This window comes from Alligator sinensis, unplaced genomic scaffold, assembly GCF_000455745.1.
Source record: "Alligator sinensis unplaced genomic scaffold, ASM45574v1 scaffold2241_1, whole genome shotgun sequence".
NCBI classification, from domain to species: Eukaryota; Metazoa; Chordata; order Crocodylia; family Alligatoridae; genus Alligator; species Alligator sinensis.
This window is the reverse complement of record NW_005843292.1, coordinates 115,742-135,456: the sequence shown is the minus strand read 5'-3', so window position 1 is coordinate 135,456 and position 19,715 is coordinate 115,742. Positions and strand designations below refer to the sequence as shown.

The 19,715-nt window shown below is 49.9% G+C and overlaps 2 protein-coding genes across 2 annotated transcripts in view; both read right to left on the bottom strand.

Annotated features, from left to right (window-relative positions):
• GAA (glucosidase alpha, acid) overlaps positions 1-1,369 on the bottom strand; it is a 12,210-nt gene extending 10,841 nt beyond the window's left edge. The window contains exon 1 of the mRNA XM_025194742.1: positions 1,331-1,369. Within this exon, the coding sequence (XP_025050527.1) occupies positions 1,331-1,369 (39 nt within the window). The remainder of the gene's footprint in view (positions 1-1,330) is intronic.
• A 346-nt stretch (positions 1,370-1,715) lies between these two features.
• On the bottom strand, positions 1,716-19,701 carry CCDC40 (coiled-coil domain containing 40). The gene is made up of 21 exons (XM_025194746.1): positions 19,519-19,701; positions 18,323-18,448; positions 16,450-16,671; positions 15,790-15,961; positions 15,223-15,422; positions 14,374-14,457; positions 14,068-14,287; positions 13,687-13,844; positions 12,675-12,797; positions 10,932-11,053; positions 9,890-9,997; positions 9,692-9,827; positions 9,394-9,576; positions 7,505-7,750; positions 6,639-6,852; positions 5,896-6,065; positions 5,394-5,485; positions 4,546-4,666; positions 3,776-3,964; positions 2,971-3,129; positions 1,716-2,032 (listed from the first exon to the last, which is right to left on the bottom strand). Exons 2-21 carry the CDS (start codon positions 18,377-18,379, stop codon positions 1,760-1,762), a joined length of 3,249 nt encoding a protein of 1,082 aa, XP_025050531.1. The 5' UTR covers positions 18,380-18,448; positions 19,519-19,701; the 3' UTR covers positions 1,716-1,759.
• Positions 19,702-19,715: the final 14 nt, after the last annotated feature.

Here is a 19,715-nt window from a genome sequence, read left to right as displayed (position 1 = left end):
GGGGGGTCGTTCCCAGGCTGAGAGCGGCCCCAGCCCCTGCCCCGGGCGGGGGGCGAAGGCACCAGCCGGGGACAGGGCCTTAAGGCTCATTAAGTGCCCAGCCCCTGCCCCTGGGACCTGGAAAGCAGCCCCAGTACCCCCAGTCCCTGATCCCAGTGCCCCCAGTCCCAGCCCTCCGCTGGTGTCCCTGTCCCACCAGCTCAGTACTGCCAGTCCCAGGCCAGGAGCCCCACGAGTCACGTGAGCCGCCGGTCAGCTGACCCGGCTGGGCTGGGCGGGGCGTCACCTGACCGCCGTGTCACATGACAGCGCGGCCGCTGCAGAGCGCTGGCTCGGCGCCGTCGCCTGGCCGTGCCGCCCCGGGGGAGCGGGGCTCCCCTCACCCCCCGGGGGTTTCCGGCGGGGCTGTGCGGCGTCAAACCCGCTTGCAATTAGAGCGGGTTGTTTTTGCAAGATCCTGGCTGGTCTCAAAACGAGATGGCCGCGAGCACCGGTTGTGATTGCTGGGGTTAAAACAGCCAGCCGCCCTGCTGTGGGCTTCGCAACACGGGAGTCGCTCTAGTGTCACAAAAAACAGGAGCGAAAAGGGAAAACTGGGATTTCCCCGAGTCTAACTCCTTACCCTCCGTCCCCTTCTCGTAGATCCATAGATGTTAGGGTCGGAAGGGATCGATAGATCATCGAGTCCGACCCCCTGCACTCTCAAGAGAGTTTGACGCAGCAGACCGGGGCCTTGCCCAGGTGGGAGGACACGGGGATTTGGGACCTGGTGATGACAAGGGGAAACGCTGCTTTAATGGATAATTAAATATCCGACGACTGGTTTTTAAGGGTTCCCACAGCACCTGAAACAGGTGAGCACCCCGCTCCGGCAGCAAGCCAAAGTGCAAACACCGGAAGTGATTTGCCCGCAGCCAGGCAGCAAGTTAAGGAGGTAAACCCAGCGCAGGCAGGAGGAGCAGGTGCACCTGCTGCACCGAGGTGAAAAGGAAATCTCGGGCTGAGGCCTGGAATTAGTTCCCTCTTTTTGCTGTCATGCACTGCAAAGTGAAGAGCAATTAGGCACAGTCCAGTGTAATCAGGAAATGTGCCTTTCCTCTCTGCAGTCCCTCTCCTAGACCAGACCCCACTTCGTCACAACCTTCCCAAATTAGTGGCTCTCCATTAAAAAGCGGGGTCGGACTCGATGATCTGTTCAAGTCCCGACCCTCAAAACTATGAAAAAGAAACTGCATTTTGTTTGCGTGGTTGAGATTCCTCAGCCAACTGCTGCCTAAGTCAGGGCAGTTCTCCCTCCCGCACACCTGCAAACCCCTCCTGGGCTCCCCACGTGCTCCCCTTCCCGGTCTCGGGAACAAACATAGCCCATCCTCAACTGCGCAGCGCTGGCTGTGACCGGAGCATCGTGTTGCTCTGGGATGCGCTTCACAATCTGCAGCCAAGGAGACCATCCACTTCAGCCCCCTGAATCTGAACGTGCACTTGTCACTCCCGCGTTTGTACAGTGCACAACTGTACGAGCCATCGAGCCCAACCGACCTGCTGCTTTGGAGCTGATCAAAAAGCCAGCGATAGAAGCAGGGCGCGCACCACTCGCGTGTCAGCTCCGAAGCAATCTACCATCTCCCAGTTCGGCTTCCCACTGCCGCTCCCTTTTCTTTCTGCTCCCCAGCCTCCACGCTCCAGGAGAAGACCAAGGGGCTAAAGGCTGAAGAGCTGTGTTGCATTTATTTGTGAACATGGTAAAAAAACACTCTGCTCAGATCTGATTCTGTCCTTCGGCCTGCTTCGCTTCCAGGGAGCCCAGCTTGGACTCCAGGGCTTGGCTGACCCGGCGTAGCGCCCGCTGGCACTGGGGGTATTCCTGCTGGATCTGGTGGACGATGATGCTAATGCTATGCAGCCGGCTCTGCTGCTTCCTCTGTTCGCTTTGCAGGGCGTGCTCGCTCCGGCACAGGGAGATGTACTTCCCCTCCTTGGCTGCCTGCAGGTGCTTCTGCCGGGTCTGGTAGCCCACGATTTCTGAAAGGTTCTTAGAGGAGCAACAATGAAAGTTGCTGTAAGACCAGTCTGTGCATACAAGGAGTGGGAGGATAAGGAGGACTGGACTTCTACAAGGGAGGAGCAGAGCTCATCACATCTTGAAACAGAATGGATCTTAAGAGGGGCAGTGCCATGGAATCCCATCCTAACAGCTGAAAGGGGCACCCCCCATTTGCAGTGTTATGTGAATGGTCCCTGCATTAAGATCAGCTCAGCGGCTCCCCAAAGTCAGACACAGGCGTAGCACAGAAAGCTGAAAGACCAGAGAAAGTTCTGCCCATTTGAAACATCACCGAAAGTCAAGTCAGAGTTGGCTTGAACTGGCTCTCACACAAGCTGTGCTATCTTTCGCTCTAGCCAGCTGGTTCTCGGGACAAAATGTTTCTTTCCTACCTTTCAAAGAGTGTGTGCGCGCGTGTCTGCTGTCAGCCTGATGCTCCAGTTTAATTCTCCGCTAAATAATAAGAGGAGGGCACGAACATCAGCACTAGAGATGCCTTCATGTCCAGAACTCCCACTGACTTTTATGACTGTATCTAGGGTCATCAGGCATCAAGTATGGGGAAAACGGGGTGAAGACTGTGCTGAGGGAGGAGTCCGACAAACAAAGACGCACTGGCTGCTAGTTTATCAATGCGAAATATTAGAAGATGAGGGTCTGCAAAGCAAACTGAAGGTAATCAGAGCTGAATTTCTCCTAATCCAGTTTCATGTAAATCTAGTTTTCATGTTAACTACTATGAGAGTCAGCCTAAGAGAAAGTGCTTCAAGCTGCTGAGGTAAAGGGGTTTCCTTTGCAGCTCTAGAAGGGAGCTGCACAATGCTGATATAACCAGCCTGATGTGGCAGGGGCTGTGTGAACTGATGGGAGGAGAAAACAGGAACTCCTGTAGTTTGTGTGTGTAGCAGGGAAACAGTCGAGCTTACCCAGCGTTTCTTGTCCTGCAGCTGCTCTATGTCTGCGTCCAGAGCATTGGACTCAGCCTGCAAACTGGAAACCTGCTGCTGCCTTTCCAGAAGGGCGGTGCTGAGAGACGCCTGGGTGTTCTCCAGTTCCAGGATTGTTTTGTTGCAGTCTTGAGCGCTCTAATGAAGAGAAGGGGAAAAAACAGAGGTGCTGCTTTCCCAGCCACGCTGCATTGCTACACTATTGCCTGAGATGTTCCCCGTCCTTCGGGGGCATTTGAAGACGGCACCTCCTTTTGCAAGCACCCTGTGCGGCCCTGAAGGCACAGGCATTTGTGTGGACAGACGCCTGCGAGGAAACTAGAGCATTCTAACGACGTGCTAGTAAAGGCAGCAGTTCAGTCCCATCTCCCTGATCTCCTACCCCGCGCGTCGCCGTGGCTAGGGGCATGTTCCTGTACTTTTCTTTACATTAAGATGAAGATGGCACAGATGGTGCTCAAGGCAATGAGTATCTCCAATCCCAGCCCCAGGAGTTCAACGAGGAAAGGATAACTGAGGGACAGAAAGCAGTGCTGAGGGGCACGCAAAAATACCCTGTCAAATCCTCCTGACAGGTCAGCTGGTTTGGCCTGTGACCTGAAGGATGATCGTGGCCAAGAGCAGGGGATGATTGGAAGTGTGTCAGGGACAGCAGAGGATCTTGTCCTTCCATAGTCTGATGGTAGGTCATAACATAGCTGATGCCAAGCAACACCCAAACTCCTTCTAGCTGCAAGCCAAGTGCACGTCAAATAAGTCCTCACTGCCTTCTCCACCTGCTCACCTTCTGGGTTTCACTGATCTTCCTCCTCAGCTCCTGTTTCTTGTAGTGAAAGTCACACTTGGTGATTTGTTTCTTGTCTACTTTGCTCTGACCCTCGCCCTGCGTGGTGATGGTCTCTCTGCGGGACACAGCTGCCTCCATATCTCGAATCATCTTCTCCTGCTGCTTCGTCAGCTGGCTATAGCGGACCTGCCAGGGAGGGGGAGAGGAAGTCTGCAGATACCCGGTGGTCACAAGTGGCACCCTATTACAAAATCTTTTATGCAGCAGATTCCCATTATAGACATTGGTGGGAGTCAAACCCTCACGCTAGATCCTGAGGCAGGCTTGTACAGCAGAATTCGGGGGGCTGTCAAACCAGTAGCTAACCCCTTGCTGGCCTGTCCAGAATTATATTCTACAGGTTTTCAATGCCATAAACTCATTTAAATGTCATAATGTAAAGGGAGAACAGAAGTATCCTGAAAGAGGAAGGAAAGGATTGCTTCTCTGAATCAGTGGACTAAAGGAGAGAGAGAGCTCAGCCCTCAATAGACAAGTTTCCTTCCTAGACAAGGTCTTATTTTTCCTGCACTCCAGTTTCCAAATAACACATGTGTAGTGGCAGCCTAAGCTCATCCCAGCTGCTGGACAGTAAGACCTCTGTCCCTGACACTGCTGGGAGGCATGGGGATAATACCCCTCCAGGTCATTTCCCATCTGCTGGCTGACCCCTGGGAAGCTGGATAGCCTGTGTGCAATTCTCCGCATGCCCCAACAGCCAAACTTACCTGCATCCTATGGATTTCTGCTCTCATGGCTCGGATCTCGCCTTGCCCTGTCTCCGAGTCCACCGTAGCACGCATCTCCTTTGCCAGCTGAATCTTCTTCTCCCACAGCATGATCTGGTGCCTTCAGGGACAGAAGGGAAAGGGAAGTCTTTTTGTGAAAAAGCAAGCAGTGCCTTGCCTTGACACGCTGTGCTAGTGCACTGCAGCAGCTCACAACAAATCTAAAATATAACGGTTCTGCAGGAACCTAAGAGTCTATGTAGGGGACGTGCCACCAGCCGCTGCTGCCTAGCAGTTCCCAAAGAGGCCTTGCAATGACAGAAAGGGGCAGAGTGCAGAACACAGAGGGTTAAAGTCATGGTTCCCTACCGCACTGGTGCAATTTGGGCAGTTTTAGGGACTTAACTCTAGGCCCTGCAGCTGTCCTTCCACCAGCGGCCGCCTGGGTTTACCTCCCACAGCTCTAAGCTGAGTTTCCCCTTCCCCCAGCCCCTCAAGCTGGCAACCTCTGCTGAACAGAGACAAGCCCCATGTGAGTATAGGGAGACCAAATTCCCTCCAGAACAACTCGCAGAATCAGGTTCGCGCTAGGTTAGAGCCGTGGCTGTGGGTGCAGCAGTAAGGGGAACACTGAGCTGAGGTTATTGTGCTTGTACCTGGTCCACAAAAGAAAATGCTCTGAGATTCCACTGGCTTTGAAAAGTCACTGCACTCCCCACACCTTTCCGAGGGCACGAGGAGCCACGTGAGGAGCATTTACAGCTGATGCTGCCTTAGTGAAGGGTAACCCAGATGCATACAGGAGTGCAGAGACTGTGGCATACAACGGGGGCTCTCTGGGGACTCACTCTGCTTCCACCAGGCTGTTCAGCAGTCTCTCCTTCTCCTCAGTCAACCGGTCCAGCTTCTCCTGCATCTCGATCGATTCCTTCTCAGCAGCCTAGAATTAGGAAGCAGAAGCCAACACGACATGGCTTCATCAGACTCAGCACCCCTGGCAGGCTCATTCCTTGCCTCTAATCTGCATGCCCTCCCTAACCCCCCTGAGCCATATATTATTTAATTATCTATATCTCCCCTGCCTTCTGGCTCCAGACTAATGCAACAAACTTCTTCCTTCTGGTAAAGGAAGTCACTCTCCCTGCACAGGAAAAAAATCTGGGGCAGCTTTCTAAGCACAGCTGCCCATTTCCATCCACATGCATGGCTCTGTACCAGAGGCAGTCGTTAGCAATCAAGGGACCTCATCTTCTCTGACACTGTGTCTCCGGTAACATGGGACCTGTGAGAGTCCAGCCGGCTGTTGCGTGCGAGGCTGTGCCTTGAAGTGGAGGAGCAAAACCTCCCTACCTTGAGGGAGCGGACAAATTCGTTCTCCGTGATGGTGTTGCCATACTGCAGCTCCTGCGAGCTGTTGCTGTTCTTACTGATCAGCATGTTGAGCTTTATCATGTCGTTGGACATGTTCCTCATATGGCGCTCAATGTCCTTCTGCTCATTCTTCTCCTGCTGGATTTCATCTGCCAGAGAAGGGGGAGGAACAGACAGGACTTCAATAAATGGGAGGCAGAGAACGTTCTCCGGGGCCCTGAGAAGACAGAGCACGGGTCTGCAGGGTGGTATTTGAGCTGATCAAGCTGGGATCAGAGCTGTCTGCCCAAAAGCCTCCAGGGACCTTGCCAAGCCTAAAGCAAACCAGTGCTTTGAAGGTGGTTGTTTTGAAAGTAGGTGGAACTGGCCAGTAATGGCTGCTATAGTCTCAGGGCTGGACGCTTACCAGCTATTTGAGAAAACATCACAACCTTTCTTAGACAAACCACAGCAAGATGGTCACCAGGGGAAGGATCTCATGCCCCTCACTCCTGTTTTAGTGAAGGTTGCAAGATTGGCTCGTTAGGGTTAGGGAAAGCAGACTACTCATGTGGCTCCAAAGTACACACGTTATTGCTCACGTGAACGCACAAGGCCTGCACTTGCAGACACTGAACACGTCCCCCGGCGAGGGGCTGCATGTTACAAGCTATTGACTGGTCTCTGGCTGCACACACCACTCATGGCATGAACGCTGCCAGGAGGGTCAAGGGAATGCTTACTCTCAATGCGCACTTTCTTCTGCTGCCTAATGGTGATCTCTTTCTTTAACATATCCAGGGAAACCAGCTGTTCCTCCTGCTCCTGGGTCAGCTTGACCAGCTCCTTCTGCAGCCGGAGCCAGTATTTCTGCAGCGTCATCACCTCTGAGTTGTATTCATCTATCTGCTTGGTCAGGCTGTTGATTTCAATCTCCAAGGGTCCCAGTTCTTGCCCCTGTAACTCAAGATGCACAACCAAGTTACAAAGCAGAGTGGAGTGGGAAGATGCTGAGCATTTCAGCAGTGGATGCGCTAAACCAACCCCTTTCATATCACTGCTTTCCAGGGTGCAGCCCCCATTAGGTAGGTCTGGCCTCCGCTCCTTGTTCCTAGATGTGTAACTTTTCACAGGGCTCTATTATTGAGACACATTTTCCTTGAACGGGAGAAGCCTCTCGAGGGATGCACTGCTGGGTGGGACTGTTCTGTCCTTGACATTAGCTCTCTCCCCCCACAAGCTCTGTGAGATGTGCAGATTTTATCAGCAAATATTCTGTTTACTTCCAGATCTGCAGTGAAAGCAGAGAATTGCATTGGGCTGGGCACCAATCAGTGCCAGGACTACATGGGAAACACCACATCTGAGGGTAATTCCCCACTGGCAGTGGTTTTGAAGTCTGGCAGCCCACCAGCATTAACCACGCCAATGTTTGCCCTATGAATAATGTGAAGGGCTGTTTTTTAATGAGAATATGGCATAATTTAAGTCAAATGTCCTCCAGAAACCTATGTCTATTGATTGCACTTGTGAAGTCACCTTTGTCAGCCTCATTGGTAATCCCCTGGGAAATGAAACCAAGTTTGGGAGCTGGGCACAAGGGACATACCCCCAGCTGGGAAATCATGGTCTCCATTTTCTTGTTGTACAGGTTGATAACGCCCTGCTTGCGCTCGATCAGCTGGTTGCGCTTGGCGATCTCGATCTCACTGTGGCTGACCAAGTCGTTGATCGTTTTTGTTTCCTTCTCCAGCTCAGAGAGTGTCTTCTGGAGCGTGCTCAGCCTGCAGTTGGTGTGGGTTATATCCAGAGCCACCTGGGCGGTGTCGTTGTCAACTTTGGAAAAATGCATCTCCTGACAACGGCAACAAGCAGAAAACAATGCACTGTCACTCAACAGTCAGTCCCCTGGGTGAGCTGCAAGCAGCTGTGTGACAGGGCAGCTGCCAGCAGGGAGCTGGTGCCTGAAGGACAGGACTGGGTCTATTCCCAGCTTCACCAAGTAGACTATCAGTGCCAGTATTTCCCTGTCTGTAAAATGGGGATAATATACAGCTACCTCACAAGGTTACTGGAAAACATTACTGAGTGTAAACCATCCTGAGATCTGACAAAAAATGCTAAGACAAAGTTTTATCATCCTTATCATCTCTGGAGTTATTTTTCCAGCCAAGATGACTTAGATGCTAATAAAAATTAATACAGAAGCTGATCCACCTGTACGTGTCTCAGGCACATATTTTTTCTTACTAGCGAGTCCGGACAGCTTGTGTGTAGTCCAAGGACTGCATCTGATTTACAGAAAATGGTGTAGCTCTGATGTTTAACAGAGAAATGCAGCACAGCTCAGATTTTTGGCACATTTCATGCCAACAGGCTTGTCTCTGGTGAGGGGGCAGTAGCTGCCACATCATAAGTGCCTGCTCCCTGGTTTGGCCACCTTTAGGACGTTGCACTTGATGACTGGGGCTGTTCTACGTGGTGCTGCAATGTGGAGCCCCAAAAGCCCCAAGTCGGCTCTAAATGAGCTAGCTCGGCTGCTAGGAGAAGTCCATGGGAAGCAGGCAACTGGCTCACGTGCAGTGCTGCGCTACAGTGGCTAGACTCTATCTCCATACAGCACCATACGGCTTGTGCTTCAGACACATAGGGGACATGTGGGCGCATGCAGCATAGCATTTGAACCCCTTCCCTTCCCAGGATGGATGGCTCTGCCCTGTTCTTCAAGTAGGAAGCAAAGGCAGTGATATTTCTGATATGCTTTTGGCTATATTCTACACACCACCTCGGAAACCTTGCAGGTGAACCTTGAGAGGAGGTTGGGGAGGAAAGCTAATAAGCACAGCAGCCCCTGGAGAGGTATTCAGAGGAGCTCTGCAGGCCCTTCTATTTTTATGCTCCCTGGGAATGATCCAAGCACCCTGACACTTCCTCACAAGCTGGAAATGCGATTAGGCATCACACTGACACCTGGCATTTTGAGAGCACCTTTCACCCTGCAGTGTCCTGAAGTACTTTCCAGGCACAGATCACAGTTCACAGGGGAAACACTTCGCATGCCACTGAAACGCAGCTACTTCTCAAGAGAAACCTAGGAATTCAACAGCACATGGCACCATTAGCGTCAGTGCCTGTCAATGGAGAAGAATCCTGCAGGGATTTGAAATGGCAAGGGAAATCGAAGAGGGCATCTGGGCTGTTCCAGCTGGAATTTGGCTGGGATGCTAGATAATCAAAGACGGCGTGCTGACTGACCCTCCTGGCAGCAGGTGGCTCTAGGACCACTGCTATGCTGGAATACAGTCAACTACGCTCCGTTCTTTGTCTTTGGCAGGGCAGGCTACGCGTAACAATGTGCCGTAACTGCTCGGCTGCAATTGCAGCACATCAGAAACAAGACACAGAACATGTGTGTGTGCATGTGAGTGTATGTGAGAGTGCACACACATGTGCGTGTGTGTCCACCCACCGCAAGGCCCCCAGGAAGAGGTGCCCTACCAGATCCATCTTTCTCATCTGAAGTTTTGCAGCCAACTGCGAGAAATACTTTGCTGCTTTGCTGGACATCAGCTGATCCTGCAGCTTTGCCATGATCTCATTCTCCACTTCCTGTTTGTGTTCAGTTTCCTTCTCTATTTCTTTTTTCACAATCCCCAGTTCATTCAGGCGAGTAGCTTGGTCCTGGGGAGAAGCCACAGAAACAGAACTATTAAAACCTGCTGGCTGCTGGGATTTAGGAGGGAAGCAGGTGACAGGGGACAGATCAGTGCCTGGTTCCCTCCAGGGGACAGCTCACCAGGCTGGCCCTGCCCAGGGCTTGCTCTGTCTCATGCAAGGCACGGGTGTAGGTGCCGAATTCCACTTGCAAGGCATCCTGCTTGGCCAGGCACTGGGCAATCAGCTTCTTGCTCATGTTGGTGTCATTTTCAGAGCGGTTTGCTTGGCCAGGCACTGGGCATTCAGCTTCTTGCTCATGTTGGTGTCATTTTCAGACCGGTTCAAGATGGTAGCCAGCAGCTCGTTCCTCTCTTCCTCCTTCATGATGGACTTTTTGTAGACTTCGATCTCCATCTCCACTGATGTGAGCTGGTGCCTGGACTGCCTGCACGGTGAGGGGAAGACAGGAAAGTGCTACAGGGATCAATGTATGTGCTAGACGGGCACCTCCGAACTCCTGCCTTCAAACTGGCTGCCGCGCAAATGGATGAGTGAAGAGCAAAGTAAAGACCAAACCCTACAAGCCCATTGTGCTGGGCCACCTCTGGTCCTTAAAGTCCTTCTATGGCAAATAAAACATTCAACTCATTTTCTGATCATTTTTAACAGCTCCTTGAGGGCCAGTTCTGCCACTCCAGTGCACTGGAGTGGAAGGATCCGACTTCCTCAGGACCTTATATCAGCCCAAAGAAGAGGGGGGCACAGAGCTTCAGGCTAGCCCTAGGAGACAGATGGCAGGCCCTCCCTGCCTGACTCTCTACCATTGGCTTCCCATTAGCTCAGAAGGAATTATGATATAGCAACCAGCCTCTGCCTTGTCTGACCAAAGAGACAAGGCAGCGTCATGTAGGACCTGCAGGAGAAGGGGTTCACTGAGAACCTATCTGCTCATTTGTATTTAAAAAGGCAGGGTCTTTTTCAGAGTCTTTTCTTCCCTTTCTGCCCACCAAACCCATGCTAGGTAGTGTTGTGGGTATTAAACACAGTAGCTAGGGGTGCAACCTCCCATTAGGACTTCTTAAGCCTCTGACAGCTGGAAGCTGCAAGAGGAGAAGGGAAAGGGATGGATCAGTTTAGAGCTGGGAATCACCCATTACAGCAGCTCAGCTCAGGAGTGAATGTGAAGGGAAAGAAAAGGAACAAAATGGGATACCCCTTGTTATAATGATCCTTTGCCTCACTCAGCTCCTCAGAGCAGCAGGTTTGCTCTTTGGTTAGCAATGCTCTGCATACCCAATAATAATCATATTCTCCTCTCAGACTTTCCCCCAACCAAACTGCATCTGCTCGTGGCCTTGGCCTGTACTCAGAGGCTGTACCTCAGTGCTTCCTGCATGGCAGTGTATGCCTCGTCGCGTCGTTTCATCCCAGTCAGACTGCTGTTCCACTGCTGCATCAGTTGCTTCTTCTCCAAGTTAATAGCTTGTATCTCCATGCAAGCCTGCAAACAGACCAGCTGAGCTGGTGAACCCATAGCGGGCTGGGCATCAGACTTGCATTCCACCCAGTGCTGCCTTCTCTTCACAACAGAGCTGGGGAGAAATGGCTCAAACTATTCATGCTTTTCATTCACTTGCCCAAGGCCCTGCTCTTTTCTTTGGCTCTTTTTACCTTTGCACTTCTGGGATAAATTATTCAAATCCATTGGCTTAATCTTGCCTCTAGTTACTATAACAACATTAGTGTAACAGAGCACAATTTATATCATTCTGTAGACTGTTTGCAATGCTTACATCATGGACAGAAAATGCAGAACTAAAGGAGATGCAAATGGTAAGGATCCAGTAATGCTGCACCTTATTCCAGCCCTGTTTTTCATCTTCAGTGCTTTAAAGGGTACATTTTGGAACATACTGTAAAGGATAACACAGTAAACAGCTGCTGGAAACAAAGTTTGCAGTCTGTGAAAATTGCAACGCTTCAACATTTGTTTTTACTCTGATGCAGACTGAAATGGAGATCTTTAGAAATACAGAAAATGCCAACCCTGGCCCCAAGTATCTCTAGCCTGCTGAATAAGGCAGTCACCTGCCCTGCCCCATTCAGGCAATGACTCAGGTCCATGTTCCAACCCCATCCCAGGCGAGTGCCCTAGCCACTGGGCTAGAGAGCCAATCTCTCTCAGCAAGAATAAATATAAATTATAAGTGTTTAAACAAAGTGGAACAGTTTCTGCAGGACAGGAAGAGAGAGATTGATTCGCACAAGGGGACATTAGGGCCCTGGGCACTCACCTGGGACGTGGGAGAGCACAGAGATTTGAACATAAGCCTCCCATCTTCCTAGTAAGTGCTCTACCCAACAGCTCTAGGAGTGCTGGAATAGTATTTTCTCTCTTTTCTCCTACCTCTTTGACTAGAAATTCCACTGTGGACTGAAGAAAGTTCTGCCCAAACCGCAAAAAGTTTTGGTTTCCACAAATCATCCTTCTCTGTCCAACAAATATTTCATTAAAAAAATTCTGACTGGCTCAAATATTAAGTTCGAGATTTCACAAGAAAATCCAGAATAGAAAATATAATGCAAGTGTCTCATACTGGCACGGCTAGATCTGTGCAGAGTACCATGATGGTAGTCATAGAAAAGCATCATTTATAAAGTGATACCATCTAGACGTCAAGCTTTGCATTAAAGCCGAACATTATTATTAAGTAATACTTGACTACAGTGCTGCAGCGATATACAGGAAAAAGATATGTAATGTGGGGGAAAGGCTTTTAAGAGCTAGGAACTGGTATGGAAAGGCAAGGCTCTTGTGCTGACTCATTCTGGCAGTTATTCCAGATGAGTCTGATTAGCTCCAAAACAGAACCGCAGACAGGATGTATGTGTCCAAGACAAAAAATAAAGAGGGGGAGGTGAGAAAGGAGGTTTTGCAAGGAAAAAAACCGTAGATGTAGCCCAATCCGGGCGATCGTTCTTGAGACTAAAGGAAAACATTTACTCTTATGTAGGTAAATGGGATATGGGGATCTAACCCAAGCTGTGTGCACAGAGTTAAGCACAGCACAAAGGGCTCGGAGTAGTATTAACCGTGCATGAAAAACCTTATCGCCTCCTACCTCGCTCACAGCTTGTCGTGTCAGTCTTGTATCCTCAGCCTGGGCGATACACTGAGCTTCGTACAAAGCGATTTGCTCGCGCAGCTCATCGACCTTCCTCGTTAAGCGGTCCACATGCAGGTCCTACAAAATGAGAGCAAAGCAGATCAGCTCAAATACTGCAGGCAGACCCAGCACAGACCACATGGTCAGAAGGTCTGGAATCAGCTTCGAGTGAAATAGCTCAGTTGGACTGGGGAAGTATCAGATCATAACCATCCCCTAGTGCATTTAGTGCCAGGTGCAGGCTGTCATCTCCACCTCTACTGAACAGTGAAGACCCCTTTCTCCTTCGTACCAATCTGCAAAGGATTCATTGTCATTTAATTAATGTTGGTAAGATGCAAATGTAAAGGAAAAGTTTCTTGTCTAAACTCTTAGCTAACTTCTGCTTGTCTGGGTTACTATCCTGTGCCCGTGGCATTTGAACACCTTAAGTTACTAAGTCAGAAAATGAAAGTAGCTTCTAAACAGCTACTTCACATTCGCATTATCCTGCCACTGTTCAGATCCTATCCTACAGTATTTATCCTGCTAGAAAAACCAGCACGCTTGCCAGCAGAGGGAGCTTGAGGCAAAGTACACTGCTCAGCTCTAGCTCTGATTTTAAAATCACTTCGCTACACTTGTGGTTCAGAATAACATCTCCATGGTTTGAAAATTAGATGTTCTCTCTCTAAACCTCTTTTGTTCATGTGCATGCGTAGATCCTGACTCGGTGTTACAGGGTTGTTCAAAAAGCTGGGCCGCAGGGTAAGATTATTTGGTGGAGCACAGTTTTTTGTGGGGTTTTTTCCCCCTCTTAATTTTAGGGGAAAAAATGAGCTCTGAATTAATTGATTTGGAAAAAGTAAATGACCTTGAATAGGTCCCCTTAGCCTTAGCCTCCCCTGCGACAAGACAGCTTTCTGGTGAGACTCAGCCCTGCCAGCATCATTCACAGCCTCTGCAACACTTGGTGCTTGGTCGATACCTGTTTTTTCTTCTCCACCTCAGCTTGCATCTGCTCCACTTCAGCCTTCTTCACGGCCCGCTTCATCACGGAGATGTCATCGCGCACATCCTGGCCCGTGTTCTGCATGTAGAACAGGTTCAGGGCCAGGTTTTCCACCTCTGTCTGCAATGCAGAAACTGGGGAGACAGATGGGAAGGTTAATTACCAGGACAATATCAGGAGCACTCACCCATGTCCAAGTTGAAGAGAAAAGAAAGGTGTGTGCATATGATAAAAGTCAGACGGACGAGCAAAATACCGGGGAGAAACCACCCAAGAGACCTTGTAAGTACCCTTAACTCCCAAGACATTTCCACACCACAGCAATGAGGAAAGACCACCCGGGAGTGCCCTAATCACCTCTCCTGCGCTCGTCCTGGGTGCTCTGACATGCTTTCTTGTACATAGTCCTGAGGTCCTGCAGCTCGTCCTCCAGCTGCCGCCGCACCATGGCTATCTGCGAATGCCTGTTGTGGTTCTTCTCCAGCTCCATCTGCAGGCGGGCCAGCTGTTGCTGGACCCCGTAAAGCACCACTCCCAGCTCCTCCCTCTGCACTTTGCCCTTCTTTGTGGCCTCTTTCTGAAGATACAAGAGGAAATGGGGTAAGCCACCCCAACTCAGAAAGGGCAGAGATGCAACAGGAGGTGCACGGATGGATACTGTACCAGCTCCTGAAGGTCCAGGTTCACTTTTGCCATCTGTTTGGTGAGGTAATTCTTGAGGGCAGCTTGGAACCTTTTCATCAGTGGCTACAAGAGGAAGCAAGATGATGTTGCCATCCATGAAGCAGTTGCTTGAACAAGTGATGAAGAAATCTGTATCCGACATTGTCATCTATGGAGACCTGGGTTCTGACTTAGGCTAGGGTACAAGTGTGAGCCTAGCGGATATTTGTTCCTATCATAAAACGTCTCTCTCGTTTGGCATCGCTAGTGGTTTCTGTTTAAGAGAGGCCCAGAGTCTTTGGACCTTGGAGGTGGGGGATCCCAGCAGAGCTCCCTGACAACAGCTCCCGCAGCATTTCCCCACCAGCCAGCATAAGTGCTTCATTTTCATGAGAACTAGAGTGCGGTACTGCTCTAACTGCAGCTCTGAGGATGCAGACAGCTGAAATATTATTCCACTTGAAAGCTGGGAGATTTACCACCCGTGAGCCTGTTGTCACTGTTGTGTCTGTCTGCTCCTAACTTTAGCAAGCTAACCTGTGGTAACTTAACCCTGTTTCACCCAGGAGCGAGCTGCCCCAGCTTACCCCAGGACAGTACAAGGCAGACAAAACGGGTGCTGCTGGGTCAGCTGAGCTGCTGTAAATCCCCCTCCCCTTTTCAAGCTAGGCAATGGGTTTGTTTGTCCATGCCCCAAGTTACCACAGAGGGAACAGGTGTTCCAGGGGGGTTAAAACTTTTGTAAAAGCAACATTTAACAAATGGACCCAAGGTGCAGCTAAACTGTAGCCCGGTTTGCCTCTCAGTTTTGTGCGACTTCCAACACAAGTGACAAGGGACACTTCTTACATGTTCCGGGTCCAAGACAATCAGTTGCGTTTCTTCTTCTACTTCCTCGCTGCCCTCAGTCCTAGCTTCCCCATCTGCAGCATGCACCTCTTCTTCCCTTTCCTCCTGCCTGCTGGTGCCACGCTCACCAACTTGTGGATGAAACTGCTGGAAGTCAGCTTCCCGGTAGGGAGAGGGGGTGGCTACACCGGTGTCAAGGACTGCACTCCAAGGACAAAGGGCAGGTGTCACAGAAAGAAAACGTGTGTCAGGTATGTTAAGATTCACTGATGTCCCGAGAGCATGAATGTATAACAAAGCCCGTGTTCTCTGGTGTTTAGATTGCCTCACAAAGTTAACAACACATAGGACACAGATTATAAAAAAGAAAAAGACACAGTAACCATAATAGGAAGGGGGAAATTATGATGGAAAGGACACAAGGACTAGCTTAGTGGTGGCATCAGGCAGAGGTTAATAAGGTGAGATGTTACAGTATTGTGTCTGCAACTGGTTTCACACTTGTTGGGAGATGTGAGCAAAACCAGATACATTTGAGGCCCATATTAGAAACACGCTGACTGATACCTGATTCGACATGAACATCCAGCCCCACAGATGAGGCAGACCACTGAGGACTAGCTAAAGAAGAGGTGTGGGACTGGCTCCCGCTGCCTATCACCAGCTGCTCCAGATTGCTTTGGTTGAAAGGAAGACTCTCCACCCCCACTTCGTCTGGGAAATCCTCATTGGATTTATCCTGCAACAAAGAAGCTGTCGTTTAAAACCAGGCCTCAGTCTGACACAGTTTACCATGCAATCCTGCTGAGCTGTGTCACTGAGACAAGAATGAGGTAGAAAAATACCTAACCATAAAAAATCTTGTTGCTTCTTGAGAAAACTGGAAAGCAAAATAAAGGCTCTCAAGTGGTACCTCCAGCTATGCTATACCAGTGAGGTTATACTGTCCATGGTGCAGAGATAAAGAACAACATAATAAGAGCCACATCAAATGCTCAAGTGAATACAACTGTTAAAAAATAACAGGGAGTATTCAATAATAAAGTGATCCCCTCCCATTTTGTCAGGGCTCTTGCTTACCAGGATTCTCTCCTCGCTCTTTCACAGACATTTTGGGGCTTCCCCTAGCAAAATTGCTTCTGCAGCGTGGGAACACATAATGTCACGGTCCTGGAGTAAGCATGTGGTGAATGAGGCTCTGTCGTGTTCAGATACAGGAGCACTCACCTCTTCAGAGGAGAATCTTGGAGAGTCCAAGGAGAGTCCAAGGTCCCTCTGCCCCGGCTCTCCAAAGACCGCCTGCTCTGGTTCCTGCTCTGGGGCTCCAAAGACCTCCTGTTCCACGGCCCCAGGGACATCCTGCTCGATCGGGATGGATCTCTCTTCTGGATCCTCTGCAGGAACAGCTTCTAACCCTTCCTCGTCATCCCCGGTGTCTGGCTGCATCACCTGGTGTAGATCGAAACCCAAGAGCAGAGCACAACAGAGAACGGCGTTACCACGGCCCGCGCTCTGTGCTCAGTGCTATGACTACACCGCTTTTACAACTGCATTTTAGTTTTGCCGTGCAGAGAATCAGTCTAACAGGATCCAATCCAGCACAGCAGCAGCAGTTCTGGCGAGGCTGACAACAAAGAACTTCCTAGTCAAATATTTCATCTCATGTGCTCGTCACTCAGAAATGGATATTCTCTGTGTGGTTCTGTTGAAGAAACATTCCCATTCCCATTAAAGGTGACCAGGCCACATTGTTTTCGTTCTCTCTGTTTCTTTGAACCACTACCAGTGTCTGGGCTTTGTCCACACAGCACATTTAGAGCTAGCTTGGGTACTGCTGCACATCACTGCATTGTGCTTGCTCCCCAAGTATCCACTTGTGGTGACCCTTCTGAAGACACCAAGAAAGGCACTTTAATGCAGGTTTTTTGGAGAGAGCTGGCGCTGTGATTCCCAGAACAATGAAGGAGGGGGAGGTATGTCTTGTAGGTGGCTGGATAATTGAATTCCTCTTTCAAACAATTATTTTACTGCTGCAAGAAATGAACTGTATTCTTAATTGCAGAGTTCCCACAGCATTGAATAGGCATATTTTCTGTTATTTAAATCTGCATTTTAAAATCACAATTACATTTCTCTTCCAAGCAGATGGACTCTGCGTGTCCACATATTCTGATTTTCAGAAGTGTTTAGTAGCTGCAGCTCTCAGTTACTGACACTGTGGATACTCAGTATTTCTGAAAATCAGCTCTGTAGAGTGTTTGGGAAGCAGAAACGAGTACAAGGATCCTGAGGTGGCCTGAAACAGCCCTGAGAAAAGGCTATTACGAGTATCTTTCAGCCCAAACCCCAAAGAATGTTTTGAATATTTTGGCAGTGCTATTTGCACCGTGTGATGTACAAGTTGTACTGTCTTCAAGTAACCAACAAACTCAGTCCAGATGTATTCAGACTTCCTCCTGTGCTGCACATGCATTGAGGACTGTGCAATGTTTAAGCACCATATTATAACTGGAAGCACTCAGGTTTCTACACTACTGTTTCAAATCTCTGAGGACCCAGTCCTGCAAGTGCCAGGAATACGGGGAGTGATGCTTGAAGCCATCAACACCAATTGACTTTTAAATGTCAGTGTCTGCTCAGCAGCTCACAGGACTGGACCCTTATGGCAGAATAGACTCCCTGTGCTGATTTATATTAATTTATGACAAATATTTTGAAAATGAAAAGGCAACATCTGAAGCCACTGGCAATCTCCACCCAGCAAACACAAACATCTGCCCAAGAGGCACCAAGGAAAGGACAAGCATGGAACATATGTATCTTTAAAATAGGGATAATGGTAATTTCCCTTCCCTTTTCCAAGCACTATTAAGTCTATATGAAAAGTGCTGTGTAAAAGACGACTTAGATATGAGTATTAGAAGACTCTCCTGAGAACTGAAATGCAGCCAAATTAATCTGCCCTCTTCCATGCAGGATAAGATTTCAGGAGGGAGCTTCTTTTAGCTTCACTGGCATTGCTTCCACAAGGATAAGGATGGGTAACACAAGCTCTGGGCGACTGCTCCGTGCTTCCTCGTGCAATTTCATAAGCACTCACCTCTGCAGGAGGCTCTGGGGTCTCCACAGCATCCTGCTCCGCTGGGGCGAGTGCCATTCCTGGTTCCTCTGCTGGAACGCCATCGGTCCCTTCCTTTCCATCAGGGCGACTCTCTGCCTGCGCTGGCTAGCACACACAGGAAACGCCGCTGTAACAACAGGCTGACACAGCCCAAGCTTCTCATTCATGCAGCTACTACAGCAATGTATAGCTGTGATGTTGTCTCAGCACGTATAACACGCAGAATATGTATCTGGATATCAAATGTTAGGGACATATTCATAACATTGCAGCATCTCTTAGTGCTGCAATGGGTAGATGGGTGGCAATACATCCCTAAATTCAGCCCAGGCTGCCCTGTGATTAAGAGGCAGGGCAGAAAACAAAATCACAAACCCAGAAGTGGTTTAGAAACCAGTACAAAAGTTATATGCAGAGCTCTTACGGGCCAGGAATCCACAATGTCTTGCTCTCTGCTTGGTATTGCTCAATAATATCGATTGGCTCCTTTACAGCAAAAATATTGTATTAAATGGTGGAATTCCCATTAGCAGAGGGACTATTCCTGGCCATTACACCAATAAGTCACCACCCTCTCTCCCGGGGAGGACATTTTGGTATTCACAAGTCTTTAGAAGTGTAGAGGCCATTTTAAACCTGCTGAGCAGGAGGAAGAAGGGTGCCTGATGCCAGAAAGCTTGTCCAACAGCCCTGCCAACTATGCCGTGTGTCTAACGAGAGAGCGCACGGAAAGGCCTCGCGTCTCGGCCATTGCCCGGGCCCTCCCAGCGACAACGCTCCTTGCGGCTGCGCGGCAAGCAGCGGTGCAAAGCAGCCCGGCCGAAGCGAGCGCTTGAAACAAGGCAGACACGGTTCTTTGGGTAAATAATCTGATATCTTTTATTAGATCAATTCACTTGGAGTTGATTTAATAAAAGATATCGGGTTTAACCCAAAGAACCGTGTCTGCTTGTGTCCTTAGACCAACACGGCTGCCACCAGCGCCCCCGAGACATGCTGTGAACCCGGTCACTTCAGGGCAAAGACACCCTGGTCTCCAGTGATGCTCTTAGGAAACCATCCTCTTAATTTTGTCCTAATGAACCATCTGCAGCTGCTGGAAGCCCGCGGAGGCGCCGGCCCCTGGAGATGTTGCTGCCCCGCAGGCGGGGAGCCCTTCGTCTTTGCAGCGTTACCCCGTTGCCTTCAGGATGTCTCTGCTGCTCCTCGTCCCCCTCCTCCGGAGTGCGTCCCGGCTCTGACTCGGGTCTGAACGAAGGAAAACACGGGGACAAACAGCGATGACAAGAACGGGCGCGACGGGCAGACCCAAGGGGGCTGGGAAGGAGGGCGATGACGGGTGCTGCTTGCCGGGGGGGAGGGGAGGGGTCTG

Bases quoted from the DNA above. Each gene is read 5' to 3' on its own strand.
- CCDC40 (XM_025194746.1), bottom strand. From the start codon at position 18,379: ATGGCACTCGCCCCAGCGGAGCAGGATGCTGTGGAGACCCCAGAGCCT. The intron at 13,845-14,067 runs GTGATTAGGGCA...CTGTCTCCCCAG, and splicing joins CCAGGACGAGCGCAGGAGAG to TTTCTGCATTGCAGACAGAG. The intron at 12,798-13,686 runs GTATCGACCAAG...CTCATTTTGTAG, and splicing joins AGGTGGAGAAGAAAAAACAG to GACCTGCATGTGGACCGCTT.